This window comes from Ptychodera flava, chromosome 7 (genome assembly GCF_041260155.1).
Source record: "Ptychodera flava strain L36383 chromosome 7, AS_Pfla_20210202, whole genome shotgun sequence".
NCBI classification, from domain to species: Eukaryota; Metazoa; Hemichordata; class Enteropneusta; family Ptychoderidae; genus Ptychodera; species Ptychodera flava.
In genome coordinates, this window is record NC_091934.1 from 26,448,554 (window position 1) to 26,469,120 (window position 20,567).

The 20,567-nt window shown below is 40.0% G+C and overlaps 1 protein-coding gene across 1 annotated transcript in view; it reads right to left on the reverse strand.

Annotated features, from left to right (window-relative positions):
• The window catches only part of LOC139137127 (solute carrier family 7 member 14-like), a 51,965-nt gene that overhangs the window by 23,913 nt on the left and 7,485 nt on the right, over positions 1–20,567 (reverse strand). Inside the window, exon 2 of the mRNA XM_070705089.1 lies at positions 1,895–2,373. Within this exon, the coding sequence (XP_070561190.1) occupies positions 1,895–2,156 (262 nt within the window). The 5' untranslated portion in view covers positions 2,157–2,373. The remainder of the gene's footprint in view (positions 1–1,894; positions 2,374–20,567) is intronic.

The window sequence follows — 20,567 nt, forward strand, 5'->3', positions numbered from 1 at the left end:
CGTTTCTACGTACTACAAGCAAACCACAGCAACGTAACTGAAATTCTTTGGTAGACGGTTCTCCATGATCCGCGATACTAAATAAACTGCACTTATGAAAAATAAATGTGGGCCCCAGTGATATTACTTAGACATCAAACTTCGGCGGTGTACTCTTTCATTTTTTTCCTAAATTGAAATTACAGCAAATCCCTCTAAAATAGGAACCATTTTACGTAAACATTTTGGCGGGAACTATTAGCGACGGTGCGAAAACTTATATCGTCTGCTGACAATTATAATTTTTTGAGCTCTTTTCAGAAAAGTAGCAGTTGCAGATAATTCATTTTAGTCTGTAATATTTAGAGTAGGTCTTTTGTTATTTTGTAAGGCGTTGACAAGTCCATTTATGGTTGCCAGGAGGGTTATCTGAGCAATAAACAGTCGCGCGGCATTACGTCACGCATGACTCACTGACAGGATGACCAGGATATGGCAACGACGGGAATAAGTTTCTTGATGATTACGCATGTCGCAGCTAGCGCTTTAATGCCAATGACACGAGCTTAAATTTTTTATGGAACTGTTAGTTTTATGGACGATACAAGTAGAAATGGCGGAATCTAGTGCCGTACATGTAAGTCTTGCCGATTGGTTACAATGCGATCCTAAACTGAACCAAACTAACGGAAGACGTCCGTGTTACATATATACACACGATAATTTCAAGCGACTGTCATTTTGTCATGATTTAATCATTTTCTATTTCAATTCGCCAGTTCATAACCCAGAGGAACTTCTTAAGGCTTGTCGTTGTAGCAACACAATGCTATTTCTGCATTCGCAGGTGACGCGCACTTTCTTCAAAACCATTTAATTTCAAAATTACTTGGCGGGAGAGAGAGATCGTTAATCTGCTTAATACGCATGCGTATATCCGTCGGCTTTTCATGCCGGTTTATTGGACTGCTCACTCGCTCTATTAGTTTGCTTACATATTGAATTATCTGCAGCATTGCTGCGCCCACTAATCTAAACAATCAAAGCTATTAACACACCTGCAATTTCCCCCCTCACTCTAAATGGATATTTTAAGACTGGGACAAACGTTTTTTCCCCCGAGTGTTTTCTTCTGCGCCATTTACTCTTTATGGAAATGTAATACTTCCGTGATAGCTCGTGTTTGCGTTGAAAAGTGGCACACGATCGCCTCATCGCACCTGTCGTATTCTTGAGCAAACAATCCCAGTTTAGCTCTCGACTAATATTTGAAAGACCCGAAAGGTTAAATGAGAAAGCTATTCCTTCAGCTATTCTTGGTAAAAATTGCTTCATGACTGTAGAAATTTTTGAACGACCTGAAAATTGTGCAAAGTTTCTCAAAAAATTCCGCATAACTTCGTGGAATCATGAGACAATTTCTCTGGGTCGCGTCTCGCCAAATTGTATATGGCTGTATATCGAGGCCGCAGGAGCGGTTTTGGTTCTGACCACCATTGTCACGTCGTCTACCTGCTGCAGTTTTTATTTCGTTTCTAATAACAACTCGTGAAAATACCCCGTATTCGGTATGTATATCGTTTTAGCGCACACTGCCGTTGCGAAATGCCGAATTTCTGTCCGTCCCTTAATCTATTGTCAAAAATGGCAACAACTCACACATCCGCAACGCAACATATTCGACAGAGTGAGAGTTGTTTCAATGTGATTTATGGGAATACAGAAAGCAAAACATGGAAAGATTCACGAAAAAATATCAAAAGTTGCAATATAATACTGGCCCTTTGAAAATTATACACCTGTTATATTAGTAGAACAAATTTACTTGGATCTCCAAATGAGCACTGATATCAAACACACATGCGCAGTACTGAGAAGGTAACAAAACAAGGTGTACAGTTGAAATTGTTCTCACCTGAAAGAATCGACGCCAGAGCAGCGATCATGAACGACAGAATGACGGCAGGACCCGCCACGTTTCTTGCAACCAATCCCGACACAACGTACATACCAGTGCCGATGCAGCTGCCGACGCCAAGAGAAACGAGGTCAAAGGTTGAGAGACACTTGGAAAGTCTACCGGCGATGGGCACATTCGCACTTTCCACAGAAGAGTCGAACGCTTTGGTGCGCAGAAGTTTGCTGGTTATCGAATTCCACGTGAACTGAAATCCCATGGTGGCGAGGTTTTTATGACTTGATAGAAAGACAACGGGTGAAGTCAGGAGTAGAGAGAGGCGAGAGTCGAGAAATTAGGGCAACGTCGAAGGTGGCGGGATGACCGGATCATGTGAGCTATCCTACGGCAAAAATCAGACGTCGCCGCCGTTAAGGGATCCTTGTTCGTCCTTCGAAGCGCTGCGAATCAACTGATCTCACGTATCGGCCCACAGCCTGCAACAGACCAAAAGACATACATTCAGCGGGAATCAGGACGCGCGGCAAAATGTTGCAACGCTGGATACCATCTAATGCTGGCAAAATATCGTGATAACGCCCACATAATCCGGATATTCAAAGAACCACGCACCATCAGCATAGCAACTGTTAATTTAAAGTGTTTGCCGAAAGCGTTGAAGTACTTTTGCAATCGCTGATCTAAAGCATCGAAAGGATATGACGTAAGCTAGGAGACGACATGAAATACAAAAAAGTCAGCTGATTTTATTATTGCTGCATACCCTCGCTACATGCGCCCATGGCATGAACTTTAAATACAATCCTTGACTTAACACTGAATGCGTGCAATTATTTGCACCTTGAAAAGGAACAATTTGAGAGTATTTAAGACGGAGGAAGACAGGATCAGCTCTGTCAAGGTTAACAACAAGAACGTGGCTTCGCTGATGTTTTTGACATTGAAACTGAAACTCATACTGAGAACAGTTGTCATGGACAAAGTACCGAATAAAAGTTAAATATTTATACAAACAAGTTTCAATGAAGTTGTTATAACTTCATTTATCAACCACAGTGCATGAAGTTCCGACTATCCCACACAACTGAACGACAAATGCCCTTTTTACGAGTTACCATATGTAACGTTTATACTTGTAAACGATATGTACGTTTTTGAGCTGGAACAATGGTTTTATGGTAGATGAATCTGTTCAGAGCATTCTTCAACCTTGTTAAATAATTATATAAATTTCATTTTTATTCTTTCTTCCGTTTTTTTATCTGGGCAAGCAAATAAAATACTGTAATCTAATCTAACGGTCAACCCTGTCTTGCAGATTTGACCATCATGGGGCAGACAAATTTATTTATTTATCCCGTGTGATATTTGATATTTTTCATCGCTTTTGGCAAAAGTGTTTCCGCCCAGCCAAGAAATAGTGACGGTTGTACGGTGCAGAACATTATTATGGCGTTTGTATCGTATTTGACTGTCTAATAAAAGGAAATATGAAACAAAGAACAACGACCACCCACACTGAGCGTCTTTGGGACAACATGGTTTCTTTACTGACGCCATTCCGTTTCCTAGCAACAATATAAATGAAGTTGACGTTTGGAGAGGAAATCCTAACGCGCGGATGAATCTGACGTTACCATAGAAAATATAGCAGTCTGTAAAATATGTCGACTTTTAAGTTTTAGTTCGTTTTATGTGGGTACGTTAAGTTTTACTTTCCCTCAACGGGGTGGTTGATACAGTGCATCAGGGTATGGCTCATGAAGTACGCGTCCGGACTACAGATATGTGTTCTGTCCTCATAGTGCGCACTAATGTATGCGCATTGAACTCAAACTCAGGTGTTTGATTCAAACACCCGGACAGCAAATCGCAGGTACAGAAAACTGGGAAGTTCATAATAAAATGCAGGTAACACCGCTCACAGTGCCTTGACAGTGTACTGAGATGAAGTAGGCCTAAACGAGACTCGTAGGTCGATACACACCAGTTTTATTACCTATGGAAAATTTATCTCAGATCGAGTGATCTAGCTTATGACGTCATCATCGTATGTCGACCTACACGGACGCAGCATTGACGTCCTTCAATGGCGCATGATTCATACTCTTCTTAGGGTTGACGTAAACTACACCAGCCAATCACCATACGGCTATCAAATGAATAACACAGCGTTTCTGAATGAAGGCAGCGCAGCTCACGAGTCAATGATCGAACGTATTGTTGCGGAATAATGGTGAAAGTAGTAAACGCGATTGCTGACTTATGTTTCCGAAGAACACAGAATGACAGCAAAGTATATGAACGTGAGCCACAATTTTCACTTTGCCCTGCTCCAATCGTGTACTATGTAACATTGGGTTAGTTTCGAAATATAGATTTGTATGCCAATTACAACTCAATGAGTCTCAGTACTGACTTGAGACCTGTACTGAGTGTCACTGGTCACGTGATTGACACGTGAACTGTACATTTCCTAACCAGGTCTGTGTCCACATCGAGGCTAGGTTTGGCGCGATGGTGGAAAAAAAACCAACAGAATTTTGTACAAAATGTTAAGGGTTCCAGATAAGTAGATGTCAATACACTACACGAAATTAATTATTAGCTGTGCGTGGGACCCGCTCTCAAATTTTACTTTATGAAAATAGAGCGAGTAGCGTTACGATTGTTGGATATTCAGCACTTCAGTGGAACGCATTTCTTATTTGTTCGGAGCAGCAACCTTCAGATGAGTATTTGCAAACTGCTACAACTTTCGTTACATCACGCTTTGCTGAAATAATAAAAAGAACAAAATTTGTATAAAAATATATGTTTCATAATCTGATAATGTCTATTTTGTCTTCTTAGTTCAGAGTTTTGCTGTGATCCGGAACTCAATATTCTTTCGCCCCTGGCAGACTAAATGTATAGACCTTTTCCCGGTTATCCCACAATGCATTGCAGTGGCTACATCAAACATGGTATATACACTCAAGACATTGAAAATATACTGATTTTGTGTTGTATAACGCATTGTTATGCAAGAATGACAAAATGTTGCAAAGCCAAATAATGCCCTGTGTATATTATATCTATCAGCGACGAAATTATGGGCAGGGTGTAACCTGCTATAGAGCTCTATGAGTAACATACCCTAACGTAGCCTACGGTTAAAAAATTCAATGCGTGATCATAACGTGCGAGTTTTATATTCTAGCGCGCACTGCATCATGGTACCAGTAAAAGAAGCTATACGAGGTGTTTGCCCAAGGGAGACCGGAACACGCCGACGAGACAAAATTGCAGGCAAACACGAATTCAACATTCACTAAGAGCATTAGTTCTCGCTGAATTCTGTCTATGAACATTCGATATTATAAACGACAGAATGCCGATTTTGCTGAGACCTCGATACGAAGGATTTACGGAAAGCGGAATGATACTTCAATCCTTGCATCATCAACTCTGGTAGTAAGTTTTCTAAAGTCGAACAGTGATTTCCCTTCTGAGTTGACTTCGCTGAAGGCAATTTAGTAGCGAGTAGTAGCCAGACCTCACGAATGATATTTCGCGAATTTCCAGAGTACTAAAGGGCTTAATGCTTTCTTGACTGTAATCCGATTGGATTTGTCCCATTTCATTATGAATATTTAGAAACATGCCCTTTAGGTGAATGATAAATAATATTGCTGATTTCAGTACTCTGTGGGTTTGCGCGACATTTAGTCAAGTCAATCCTCTTTGGAAATCAAACATGAACTGAAGATTAAGAGCCATGATGATTATATTGATAGGCTTATGTTTGGTCCAGTTCGTTCAACCGTGATTCAATAATCCATCAAAGTTTATTAAAGCAAATGCAAGCGCCGAAGACTATGTAATCTTTCGACCTGGCGATCTACCGGAACCGCTGTCAAAACTCAAATCTTGTCTCTTTCCAGTAAGTTAAGTACTCCAAGTGTACATCATCTGGCACACGCTTATACTGTGTTCACACTAGGTTCATTGAAACGCTTTTGAAACGTCTCAGGTCAAATACTGGCATAAAAATTAGGCGGAGCTGCTTCTTACATTGTTTCACAACGGATCCATTTAAAGGTTTCTGAAACGTCTATGGTCAACTTGAAATACTGGCATAAAATTACGTGTGAACGGTCCTTAGTGTTCCTGGAATGTTTCTGATTTGAGACGGTATGACCAGCAAGATCTGAGCCACTGTAGGGATGAACTCTATCTGCAACACACTGTCTGAATGGACCGAGCCACTTCAGGAACATTCTACACGCCTTCACCCAGGTATTTTTACGTATAGCATTCAGCTCACTTTCGTCATTGTCGCTGCACAGACTATTGCATCTTGGGAAGAGGTTAAATTTCTGATTTCAGTCTGCTCACACGAAAGCATCCAACGAGTGCTGAACTGAACATGCAGAGACAGGCATGTTTAAAAAACAAATTGCTGAGATTTAGACGATGCAAAGGGGGCTTGAGCGGTCAGCCCAGCAGTGCCACCAGAAAATCAAGTCGCTGAAACTCTGACACAGGAAAGTTGTCGACAGTTACAGATGAAGTAGTGCTGGGAGAATCTGGATGCTTTTCTTCAAGTAACCGTCTCAAAACCAAAAACAAGCAACAGCAACATCGTTTACGCCAACCATTTAGCAATACCATGTGCTTTGCCCTATACATAATTATTTTGAACTGGGGCAGGGGCATTAAAGAGGTGAAAACACCTAAACAAAGACTTAACTTTGTCTGTGTGAATGCACGCCAACTCAAATTATCAATCCTCCATGTTCGCAAATCACAAATAGTGTCTCTAAAACGTGTCCAGTTTTACCAAGTGTGAACACGGTATTTCATCCATGATTTAACGGTTTGTGTGCGTCGGTTGTGTTGGGGCGATTACATCCTAGTGGACATACGTCTGCTTTCTTGAAAGTCCCGTCGCATTTGAAGCGCCCCTAACCCTGCAATAATAGGACTCTCCGAATTTAACTGAAAGTAATAATAGCTATGAACTATTGCAAGGTTTATACTCGGGCGTAGGGCCGCCTCTGGATATGGCACAAGGCTGTGATAAAAAAGTTAGTTCGCGTATACTATATGTATTTGAATCTACCGCCATTCAGTCACCGACCTCGCATTAGGCCAACTGTCAGGGTTTCAACAGAGCCCATCAACTTTAAGCGTTCACACACACAATTTGGGTCCGGTCGCAAATTTGTGTTGACTCGTAACCCATCCCTCAGAACTAACGTAAATTAGAGCTGACCCACGGCCGACATAGCCCGTTTACACCTTTTTGAAAAACCAGGGCCGCCAGAGAGTAGACCAACACTCTGTTATATGAAGGTAGCACATGATCTGCGTTAATGTCAATATACCAAGATAATCTGATCCCTAGTGCATCCTTCTTTAACCTACTCTTACAAATTGCGTCTTCATTTTAATGGTTCGTTGCACTACCAATAAACATTTTGGATTATAATGTTTTATGTACAAAGCGAAATCAGCCAGTGTTTACTATGGCTGTAAACTCACAACTTGCTTCCTTACCCGTTGCAATTCACAAACGCACATTTGTATGTGGTGTTTGAAGATCTCTCTTTGATAAAACGACAGCTCGCGTCATGTGAAAAAAGAAATAAGATCGCTTTCGGATTACATGTTATCCAGGCTATTTTCAGCGGTATATCCGATCTTTTTAAAATATTCATATTTTCATTTAGGAATATTGTGTTATCATATTCGAAGGGAAAAAATCAAGAGTTATCTTGTAGTGCAATGCCTTGAGATCACTATTTCGATGCAGCTTTTTTGCAGTGGAAAAAACGCGCCATAAAATCCGGCGCGACCTCACTTATGACGACAGACTGTACGACATTGTCCCGCCAAAATCTGCCCGCGCTGATGGAATTGCTTTTTTTCGTTATCGTTGCCCAAAAACACGTAATTCCATTTCGGTCCATCACACATGATATGATTTTCTGAATGACAATACTCCAGGATCAGATGTTGTATTTTGCAGATTGCTGTTTAAATGTTACTTTAAATTGGAAAAGAAAAAACAATTCAAAAACTAGCGAATCGCTGAAGGTGATACGAACGAGGAAGTCGTGACCGGTTCACACACTTTTTATGTGTATTTTATTGTGTACTTGCCTCTGCATGTCGTCTCGGCTCGGCTTGGTTTGAGAGCATAATACTTGACAATAAAATTGAGGGTACAACTAGTATATACATGGCACGATCTGAAGCATAAATCATGTTGTTCACAACACTTGATGGCCGTACAGCTACGGGAGATAACGGTGACCAAAGTTTCAAGCAGTTCCTATAGGTGTGCGCGCAATTACATTGTATCTGCTAATATGCCCACTGCATTTTGATAGGTACATCAATTCTGCCGCCAAAGTAGATTGCGATGTCGAAGGTGTTGCAGAGACATTGGATAAAGGAGGTTTACATTTTCGGAAACCCTGTTGTCAACATATTTGGTACAGACTTGCCAAATAATAGCTTTTTCAAATCATTTAAAATCACTATACGTGCATTCTACAATATCACGTCAGGCAGCTATGAAATCGACGGCGAAGTATTTTACAAACATTTTGAAATTTTACACTCGTGGAAATATTCTACCTGAATCATGGGATGTTGCTCAGTTTAAGCTGGCTTGGTAGCAAACTTTTGTCGAAATTTAAACATGTTCGCTGTATCAAGTGGCGCTATCGACCTTCTTTTGCAAAAAATAGTAACGGCGATGCAAATGAAACCGAAATATGCATCAATTGATGGAACGCGAAAAGGGATGCATGCCCTGATTCTAACCTGCCCCCACCTGAGATATAATGGTAACGGTCCATCTCCTATATCGTAGCACACAGATTTGTTCAGCAGGGTCCAACCACTTAGTTTTTCACAGAAAACTAAGGTTATTGTCATAGGTACAACGCAGAAAAAAGCCAGAACAAAAAAATCACATCAAATGTTATGTGTGGCAATGATCAGCTCGATTGTGTAACCCATGAAAAATTGTTGGGTTTAACCATTGACGACACCCTAAATTGGGAAAAGCAAGTAAATTCAGTTTGTAGTAAGGTAGCCTTTAAATTGCTGCATCTGAAACGTATTCGTCCCTTTTTAACTCAGAGAGCTAAGATGATATTTTACAATTGTTTTATATTACCCCATTTTGACTATTGTTCTAACATATGGGGTCAGTGTTCCAACAAACTTTTACTTCGTGTTGAAAGACTACAGAAAGCTGTAGCCAGAGTACTTTTAAACTCAGATTTTAGCACTCCTAGTCGTAATTTATTCGACGTTTTAAACTGGTTACCATTTAGAGAAAGGATTGTTTTTAATGAATCAGTCTTGATGTACAAAGTCCAAAATAATTTGGCTCCTAAATATTTGAATTTTTTTAGAAGTGTCCAGAACGTCCACAGTCGTAGTACAAGATCTGTAGACAGAAATGAATTATATATTCCAAAACACAGAACTCAAATTTTTAAGAGGAGTTTTACGTATAGCGGTGTCAAAATATGGAATAGTTTACCAGCAGATGTCAAATTTTGCTCTACTCATCACTCTTTTAAAATGAAATGTAAGTCTCATCTTTTGGGCAAAATGTAATTCTTAAGCCATTTTTAGCGGTTTTTTTATATTTTGTCGTCTGTTTCTTGCTGTCTTAATGTTTTAATATTTTTTTTTGATTTTCTCTGTTCTGTTTTTTTTTATATTCTTTAATGTACATATTGTATATTTCTTGCATCTCGACACTGTGTGAGAAGAGCCTTCGGCTCAACAGTCTATCGAGTTTAAATAAAGTCTAATAATAATAATGAACACCCCTCCCAAAATCTGGTTGATTCTAACATACAAACAGACGACATAGTCGACAAGTTATGTCGGTAAACATTATGGTTCACTATGTTTCCAGTCACCTTCAAATCGGACAGATGGCAGAAACGTGGCCGGCAGTGTTTTCTGATACAGTTAAGAGTAAAGCTCGGATTTTTCTCGAGTACCGTCAAAATGAGATTAGGCCCTTGCATAGTATTCTTGTGTAGTAGAGTCAGTCATGTCGACTTGTGCGAGTGCGATAGAGGCACGTGACCGGCTCATATCGTGCTATTTGAACTCGATAAAACAATTTCAACGTGCCTAGGTGCCATTATTTTCATGTCAATATGTCAATTCTAATTGGCGGGACCATGTCTCTATTAACCCTTTGCACCCTGACCCCCTGGCACTCTATGACGTCATCGTACATTTCTGTCCGAGCCGGGTTCAAAGGGTCAAGAAATTCTCCGAGTTGTACCTTATTCGTTCTGATGAGGCATATTCGTGATTTTCTGTTGTGTCGTGTGCAATTGTGACAAATTTTGGATTAAGGTTATAGGCACCTCAACTTTTGCTCAAACTTTCTGTACGGAAACATTCTTCTTCTTCTCCCTAACCTAGCCACCTTCATAAAATCGACGATCTTGCTAGTCTTGAGAAACTGAACTCAAAACTTGGGGGAAAATAGGTGCAAAAACAATTCATTCAAAGAAGTTTGCCGGTTGGGCTCTGAAAAATGTCGTGCTTCTTCTGTTACAATGAATAGTGGTAAATTATTGTAGTCATTGATAGTTCACCAAATTAATGATTCTTTCCTGTAGTCTGTCTTAAAGCTGATCATTAAACTATTCTTTTTCAGAATCACGAATAAAAATTAGGGGTCACAGTGAAAAATTGTGTATTAACCTACAATTTACAGACATTTGAATTTCAAAATGGCGGCTATCCCTGTGTTAACTCTTCGGCAAAAAGTAAATTTTCGATTTTCACAAAGCCAAGAGGCTAAAACTTTATGTTTTCACCAAGCTTCGCGAGTGAGTCCACATAGGAGTAGAATATAAAGTATTGTAATATTTGGAGTCCGGATAATCTACCCGCGGTTCCGCCCTGAGCTACAGGAAGAAATAGAATAAATTCCAGAAATGGCGGTTCTTTCTACAAACCAACTGTCCATCTGTACAGTCTGTCTCGGGGGAAGTTACTGAATTCAATTCAGCAAGGCTTCATAACATCGGAAGCAAAAACAATTAACTTCCAATTTTGTTTCATTGACTGCAGACGACAACTTGTAACCGATGACGTCATTGGAGTGACGGTGGATGAGATTTCAGGATGCTGTAGGCAAAGGGACTTCATTTTGTTTCCGCGTCTAGCGTTGCCCGGTTTTCAAACTCAGCGGGAGAGTTAAATTTTCATTTGTGCTGTTGCTAAGGAAATGAAGCGTTTTTTATCGTCTCTGTAATTCCATATCCGCGCAGGACCTCGCCAGGGTTTAAATTACAGTGAAGCGAGGGCAGTGTCCTCGAAGACTGACTCAGAGTAAGTTCACGCAGTCGCAGCAGAGAGACGGTGGCGGTATGCAGACCAATTCATTTAATGCAATTTTGCAATTTTCCTTTCAAACGTCTCAGGTTACAATTACCTAAGAAAAGCAATACTTTGAAATCATACTAACATCTGAAAAGAATGGCAGAAACATCACTGACTTGTCCGAATTGAACAACCTAATATCAACATGACGTATGCGGGTGCTGTACTTCCTACGCATGCTCAAGCCATGCTATCCGCTTCTCAATTTCGATACTTACCCGTATCTATTTCTGGCGCTGGGCATAAATTAAACGCAACGCTATTGATGTTAACGCATTGCCAACCATGTTTGTTGGAAAACCTGATAAGTCCATTCTGCAGTTTTGAACAATTTGTATGAATATTGAGGTATGATTAGCAGACACTTATGGCACTGTTAAAAGAGGAATGTCTTTAAAATATTAAGAAAAAGTTGAAACCATTCTTTCGATTTAAAGGGAAAATACTTGCATTTTGGAAAAAATTTTTCATTATTTTTGTTCTAGGAAACAAAACATTTTGTTGAATTGCACGGTGTCAGCCTTATAAATACCACGTATATTGTGCACCGTGTACAATTTTATAGTTGACAAAATGAATTCCCATCAAGACAAGAATTTGAATGTCAGCAACAACTTCGACAGTGCTAACACTCATCATACAACATGTATTTTTTTGATGAAGAGAGCAAGAGACCATAATTTAGCAACAACAGAATTAACACACGACAAAATACACCAGGAAATACTGTAAGTGGCGCTTTAAAACGATTTTTTGACTGATTGTTGATTCTTAACAAGTGCAAATATTTCGCGATGAAACATTAAAATTCGGAGAAATACATATAAGAAATAAGGGGTCCATTACTTCAGGTGGGCGTTCCAAACATGTTTCGTTTCTTCTGGAAAGATTTTAATGACATCCTCAGATAGAAATGGCTCCAAACGCTCTGTAATTCAACGGTTTCACACGACTGCTGCCTCGCACACTATGCTCTTCACACAATGAAAGAGTGGTCGACAAACAGCAGACGATACGTTCCATTGTATCTCGAGAGATGTGTCAACATTTTCCAATAATGGACCATCTGCGTAATTTCACAAGTTGCGCAGACTACAGAACGATGGCGCGTTCTCATAACGACGGAGACATCTAATACTCTTAAATGCTGTCAGAAACATGAAAAAATAACAATTTTAATCAAAACGGATGGAGTTTTTTAAGACGCCAACGCTTTACGCTACCCTAGTGCAGACCGGCCTCCCATCTTGAAATATTGATGTCGTGACCTTAGGCAGAGGAAAGTCTGGCTGCCCTGGTTAATCCCCAAGCTCAATCGTGCGCTGGGTATGCTAAATAACAAGCCCTGAGATCATCTCAGGCGAAGTGAAAGATAGCGTCTTGGTATGTGTCAGGAAAGACAAATGCTTAGTGAGGCTGCAGCTAGATTAGTAAGGGGATTCCGCCCAGTCACAACGCTGATAAAGACATTCGGAGAATTCAATTTACTCTTGCCATATCTTTGCGTTAGTTACCGCCTACCCCGACGCGCCCTCAGGCCTCAAGGTCTACCTGCCTATTTCTCTGAAAATGACACACCATATTTGTAGTACGTAAACCTCTTGGGGAATTCGCCATTTCTCACTATAAACATGGCGGTTTTTCTGTTTCAAATTTCTTTTTGAGATCATTTCATGTGTAACCTCAGGCAAGTAGTTGTCTATAGCGTCGTACAGTCGAAGCTGCTTTTGTCATTGGTATGTGCTACGGTGTTCACTCGTCCCGTGCGCCCGCCGGTAATCAGTTTCCATGGCAACGTGGCGAAATACGCATCTCATAAACACACTCTTTCTTCCAGGCGGACTTCCGTTCTCTTTGGCGCCTACACGACTCGATGAAAGCTCTATCCAATCATCGTAACACAATGCGGCACGAGACCGAAAAATTTAGTGTTCCGTTTATTATTCATAGTACGAAGAAATTATTAAAGTGCTGTGTATCTGTGACATGTATGTATGTATGTATGTATGTATGTATGTATGTATGTATGTATGTATGTATGTATGTATGTATGTATGTATGCATGCGTGTGTGTGTATGTATGTATGTATGTATGTATGTATTTATTTATGTATGTATGTATGTATGTATGTATGTATGTATGTATGTATGTATGTATGTATGTATGTATGTATGTATGTGTCTATCTATCTATCTATCTATCTATAATGTATGTATATACGTGTGTGCATGTATGGCTGCGTGCCTATGTATTTACGTTCGTAGGTAGAATAATCTAGATACTCTCGAGTTTGTCTGTTTCTTATTTGTATTTTTTACAAAATAGTTTATCGTTCAGTATTCGTAAGACGTTATATGCAGGCTGTACGTCTGAATCAAGCGGTAATTCCATCAAGTTAAAGTTGAAGTTGAAGATTGCATACACTGCATTTTGTTGGCATACCAATCGATAGTATGCTAAAATTTGTCGAAATTATTGTGTTGGAAAGGCGCATGCCCCATTCAAGACGCCTGGCGCATCCAATGGTGGCTATTGCGATGAGCCAAAACAAATGAATCCAGCGGAAATATTAGGTGACCATACGAATTTTTTAGTGTCCCGCATAGATACCTCGTAATCCCGACGAAAATATCATCAATTTGAGTCATGCCTCGAGGTATAATTTCACAGGGTACTGACATGTTAATAGAGTTAAGTGTATTGAGAGAAAATTACAGGAGCAAAGAGCGTGCATGCCTTGGTGACCTTTAATGGACTCGACGAGCTGACGTTAAATGAAACGTCTGTGTTAGGTTGACAGTTTCTAATGGCGTGCACGTGATCACGCGAGATCAACCAAACATGGCGCCCATACGTTCACATATACTACAGTTTCATGCTTGAGTTTATTGTGTTTTCAAAATGTCCCTGACAAAATTGTTTCCTAGTGTACCTTCAATCGTTAAACAGGCTTGAATTAAATTACGTCAACCGGGCTACATAAGTCAATGTCCGCACAAAGTCATAAAGTCGACGGCACAACTTTTATTAGATGACCGTGCTAGATCTGAGATTTATTCCCTATGGAGCTTTGCACGTTACACAATGGTTTTGCCAAATGTGGCTCCCCGCAAAAAAATCATTCAATATAATTTTTAATACAATATTGAAATACTGGTAGGATTTTCTTTCGAGCAGGGAAAGCCGTTGTAAGCTGGATTAGAAAAAGTGAAATTTATGCAAATGTATGCAAATCACCCGAATTTCTGGCTTCCTTTTTTCTGCCTTTTTTATCATTGCAAAATAAACGTAACTTCAATCTTGCCGAGTCAAATTGCATGGCATTCATCATCGAAATACAATGAAGTATGCGACAGAACGGTAATTTTACGATGCAATAAATAATATCTTACATTTTAGATAAGCGTTATTCAAATTTTACTTATCATGATTTTAATAACATTTTTCTAATGTAAGTATTTCAATTTCTGCCATTTAAGAATAAAATGGAAATTGCAAGACAAAGTAGCCGTTTTTCACATAAACTCTATTTCAAAATGAGACATTGAATTTCATATAGAGTCAAGTTTTGGACTTAAAATTACTTTTGTCATTAATACCAAAACTGAGGTTTCCACCCCAAATACGTACTATCTCAATCCTTTGAATAAACGATTGCTAACGTCCTAAACATTAGATTCTCTGCTTTTTGAAAATGTATATTATTGGGCGGGGCTTGTGTCAGCTTTGAGGAAAAATATTGCTTTCTGTGCGAAACGCCACCTTAGGGGTGTCAATGAGCAGCGCGGGAGATATGTGCGTCCACACAAAAAAGGGTCACCTTGCTGTATGTGTTGGGGGAACCAATATCTCACAAATTCGTAAAAAAATAAAGTTTAATATGGGATGACGCGTCATTGTTAGGCTTCACAGGTACTCGGTATTTTGTCTCACACTGTCATCATCGTTTCTGAATGAGAACCCAATACTGGATATCAGTGCGAAACCTAAACTCACCAACAAGGTGTAGAAATTTCCCTTCTGCCGAATGATGATCAGAAGGTATCGGAAATATCGTGTCTTATAACAATTCCGGCCATCAAAGCAGTCCGTAAGGTGACGACACGGGCAGACAGGCGGCAAACGCACGGCAACTCAACGGATTAGATTCACCGAGACGTGCATCACCATTTAGTCTGCTAAACCTCATCGACTCAGTCTACGCCTCGACGTTACCCTCTACATCTGATCAAGAATGTTTTACTGTTTCTCTACAAAACTGAAACTGTCCAAATCGCCCCGCCCGATAGGATTAGGCGACACCGAGAAACATACTGAGCTACACTAATTGTGCGTACTCCATTAAAGGTAATCGGTCACCAGTTTTTTAATAACCAATCACAGATTTTACGCGGGTGGCCGCTTTTTAAAAAGGGCGCCCCACACGACCAGCCATGACAGCAGCGTCGTCTGCATGTCCTTTGACGTAGAGGAAATACAGGTGTTAAGGGGTAGTACTCTAAGTCCCGCCCCTTTACCATATATAGAATATGCAAATTTACGGTGACCGTGTACCTTTATATATTATTAGCCATAACTTTTTTATTGTGTTTTCCACTGTTTGTTTCGTTTGTAAAATAAGTTTCTCACTGAACTCCCTAAATCTTTTTCAAAATCCTGTGTGTTCAACATGTCAAAGCAAAGCATAAAAAATTAGACATTGCAATGTCCATTTTTACTGTTGACGACAGAATTTTCGCGCCGACCAGAATTCATTTGGAAAAAGTAAGATTCCACGTCGTATTCGCTGCGTTGTGTTGTGTTGTAAAGCTATTATATTTTGCATATCAACACTGATGCTATAGGGAGTAGAAGAGAAATGGCTTTGTTTTCAATAACAAAAATAAATGATAATAGAAGAATTTTTTTTGCAACCCTTCTCTCTTTAAAAAGCACCAATTAAGTAATGTGTTTCAGTCCAAACAACAAATATCTCTTTTAACCATCTGCAGCCAACAGAGGATGACATGCTACGGAACTAACTATCATTACCCAGTTGTTTAATGCTCAGTGTTTTGGCTCTTTTTTCACACAAATTCAAACCCAAATCGGCCATGCCCGGCATAAAATTTCTCAAACCACCGTAATGTACTAAAAACTTCTTACATAATTGGTAAATTTTTGATGAATGTTAGCGATTCGATATGGTACAAAGCCTAAACCCCGCTATAAACCATAAAATTTATATTTACTACTTACGCCAACAGTTTTCAAAACCAAAGCTACGATTTGTAAACATTGCGGCCACACCTACGCACACTGGTTACTGTTCACTAAACTAATCCACGACAAATACCTCCGGAACTAGTATCTATACAATGATTTCAACTACGGAGTTTAATCAACAGGGAACAGTCATACAGAACAAATGAAAGCTAGGGGAATGCAAATAGTATGAGCCTTAAAAGCGAAAGACTTAAACTTTTGCTAAAACTTTCCTCAATAAAAAAATTAAACAATTCTCTCACCAGACCAAGAACAAAAACCAGGGGTCACCATGCAAAGTTTGGAACAAGAAAATCAAATTACCTAACATTTATGTAAAATTCAAAATGGCCTTAACCTCTGTGCTAACTCTACGGGAAAAAATGAAAGTTTGGATTTTCAAAAAGATTAAGACGGTAAAAATTGTTCTGACCTCAAGAGCTTTAAATAAGCCCCACAAGTAATAGATCAGATAAAAAATTGCAAAAATTTGAGAGTCAGAAATATCTATCCTGAGGCGCATTCTACGTTAATGCCGCACTGAATACAACCACACTATCGGTAAAACTATGCAATTTGCGTCGATGTCAGTTCAAACAGGTACTGATCTGTGTATGGACGCGTCGTTGAGAAGGAATGTCAGCGCAAATAATTCAGAGAGAATTGTGACAAGTTTTTTTAATTATTTATATTACTAATCATCTTTTAATTTTTTTCATTTATCATTCATTTTCTTGTACCAATAGGTAATTGATTCGCTGCCTAACTGTACTTTTATAAGGTACATCACGGTGACGCGCCCGACAATGTCTTTCTGGAACTCGGCCTTACCAGCCATTTTGACTGCAGATTCTATCTTTCCTGATCACCTGTATTGACTGACAGTGAGGCTAACTTCGTATTCCTGAGTCCCCATGGGAATGACGATCATTCCCTGAAAACAGTCTCCTCTGTCTTTCTGGAGACCCGAGGCAAGGGAAATGCACTATTAGCTGATAACCTTGTTTTCGTGACTCGGTGCTTAAATAACGCACCCAGGAGGCCATACAATAGCTTGTTCCCTTTGCGCATTGCGGGGGCTATCCATACTGCCATGGACGAATACGCCAAGCAACGTGTGTTTCCAGTAGCCCCACCTACCCTACTTCGACTCCCCGACGATAAACTTTTTGTTCGAATTCATCAATATCTTGTCTTCATAACATTGATATCGGAATAAATAAAAATGCATTGTTCCTTTGGCCGGATGAAAAAATATAAAAAAATAATTCCCATCCTTTTTCCGAGTAGCATGTAACATCAAACACAGTAGTTATAGCTCTTTTTAAACAGATGTTTAATTCTAGGACTACCCTTGGCGCGGGATGGTGCAATTTATCCTCGCGAGGAGAGAGTTACGTCATCGCAAACCCCTTTGTCGATAATTTTGTTAAAAGGACATGGAGACCATCGCTTATATCGACTGGCTGTTTATCGCGGTGAAAGTTGATTAATCCCACGACAACATCAGCCAACCCGCATTGAACTTTGTTTTGACGATTCGCCAAAGGTTGCCCTGACTTGCAAGAACCAAGCGGAGGGGGAATCTATACGACCACTGGGCCCTCGGCAACAGCTTCTTGAATATGTACGGGGAAAGTACGTCATTGCTGTGGCGACCACGTGACTATCCCGTCCTGGAATTTGCGTGTGCCTGCGATGTCAAATGGCACATTACAACCAGTGCTATACATTAGACGCGGACTACCACATCGCACAGTAAACAGCGCTTTGGCCGACACATTCATGCGCCATTCATCCCACCTAACCCCACGCCCTGTAACACGGAGTCTTATCAAGCTTCCGAACGAATAAAAACCAGCGCGCCCGAGACACGATATTGGAAAATAATCAGGGACAGGTGTGCTTGTTACCCGTAGACACGTGGGATACATTACTATTCGTATTCTATGTTAAATGATAAGATCAGGTGTTTTGAGTTTAATGGTTTCACACACATTAACTCGAGTGGCTCCCCCATAAATACGAGTTGACTTGAAAATGAATCTTGACAGGCCAAGTTTAATAGTAATAAGCAATATAATAAAAGTGATGAAACTCCTTCAGTAAAAATCGATTTTTATATCAGTTGGAAAATGAAATGTGACAAATACCGAGAGCTTGGTAACATCTGCAGATAATGGCGTGCGTGCGTTACCCACTGTTAATATGGATTTATATATCCATGGGTAAAATTTGCCAGAGCTGATATTTGGATGATGGCCACTTAGAACTTTGTCTACGTCATGTGTTGTTCAGCATAGTGCGCGACGTCTCTCAATTGCGAAAAATGTCCCTACGCAGCTGTAGCATGTAGTAACTATACCTTTTACCCGAGTGGCTAACCTTTATAAGAACGCTAATCTTTATCAAGAACGCTAATCTACCGTCAAGTTCAAATATTCGTCAATGGCAAATGACGCAGGACAGACGACAACGACGGAGGTAAATTGCAAATTTCCGGGTTCTTGATCACGTCTGGCAGATTTCAATCGAGACTGTTGTTGGAATTAGGGGGACAAACGGCACGTTTTGGAAAGTGAAATACCGGATGTAGCTCCTTGCAGCACGAAAAACCACGGCAAGGAAACTGCATCGATTGGTTTTCATTCAAACCTATCGATCGCCTGAAAACCTCGCGACCCAGACTGAATTGAACCATTGTTGCAGTTCTAGTGTCGCCTGAGATTAATCTTGAGAGGACACAGTCCGCCTGTCAATCACAGCTTTCTGATCAAGACGGGAGAAGTCTTCCGCCGGACGGCGTGTCCTTCCGCCTGTGTCTGGAAAATGACATTTGCAACATTTGCAGTCATTCAGTGACAAGGACGATGTGTCCTACGCGGCAAGTCTGTAGAATTCTGATGTCAGAATGAAACATTCTTCATTCACTCGGTGTTCACGGACTAAATCATGACATATATTTGAGATGCGATATTTACTGATGCGAAGGTATAAAATTCGATTGGTAATCCCAGTAAGACGTTTTGATACTGAACTAAAAAGAACGATGGAGATCGAGAAAAGAAAAGGGCGAAGATATATTTAAGCTATTGTCTTTCATTTACCGTGACAGATCTAGAATACCGTTGGACAATTTAAGTTTCTCTTTCGCATAGGTGTTAATACAGTGACTTTTAGTAAATGCTTAAAAAAACAGAAATCTGGTTTTCAGTATGTCATCAGCCGTTGAATATTGAATATATAACAAGCTGATTCAGTTCAACTCTAGTATGTGCGCCCCTATTCGCCGTGTGTTAACATTTATTGGTTTACATTTCATCTGTGTGGACAAAGTTACTGTGTACTCTGGTGAGACACAAAACCTTGACGTGGTATACTCATCAGATCCGTCGAGCTTGAAGCACAGTCTCGGCTTGTGGATATTTTCGCGCTCTCAACCGTCACCGCATCCCGACAATGTGGAAGTGACAATGTTTCTTATAAATCAGATGTTCACTTCACTGTGTGTGCAATAAAAGTGTTTACCTGTAGACGGGTAGAAAAAATTACCGCGCTCTAAAGAAAAGTAACATTATTTTATATAAACCAGGCTGGAGATTATGCTATAGAAATAACGGGCGACGCGCTGACCATTAACGTTTATTTGTGGGCAAGGGCGAGAGGAAAGCCAAAAATTAACGGGCGAGGCTTGCCGAGCCCGTTAATTTGGCTTTCCTCGAGCCCGCGCCCACAAATAAACGTTAATGGTCAGAGCGGAGTCTGTTATTTCCATTATATTATCAGCGAACCCAAGAAAACTGTCAAAATTTCCGAAAATTTCAGGAGCGAACGACAACTGGGCCCCAGAAACTGAGCAATACGCGATGCAGTTTCACGCGCGCTGTAAAAATTTGGCAAATTCGGAGATGTTTTCAGAAAAAAGTATCTCAACTTGACCTACAAGTGCTCCATTTTATTTTGTGATTGATTATGATTTACGTTTGAGCTGTAAAGTTA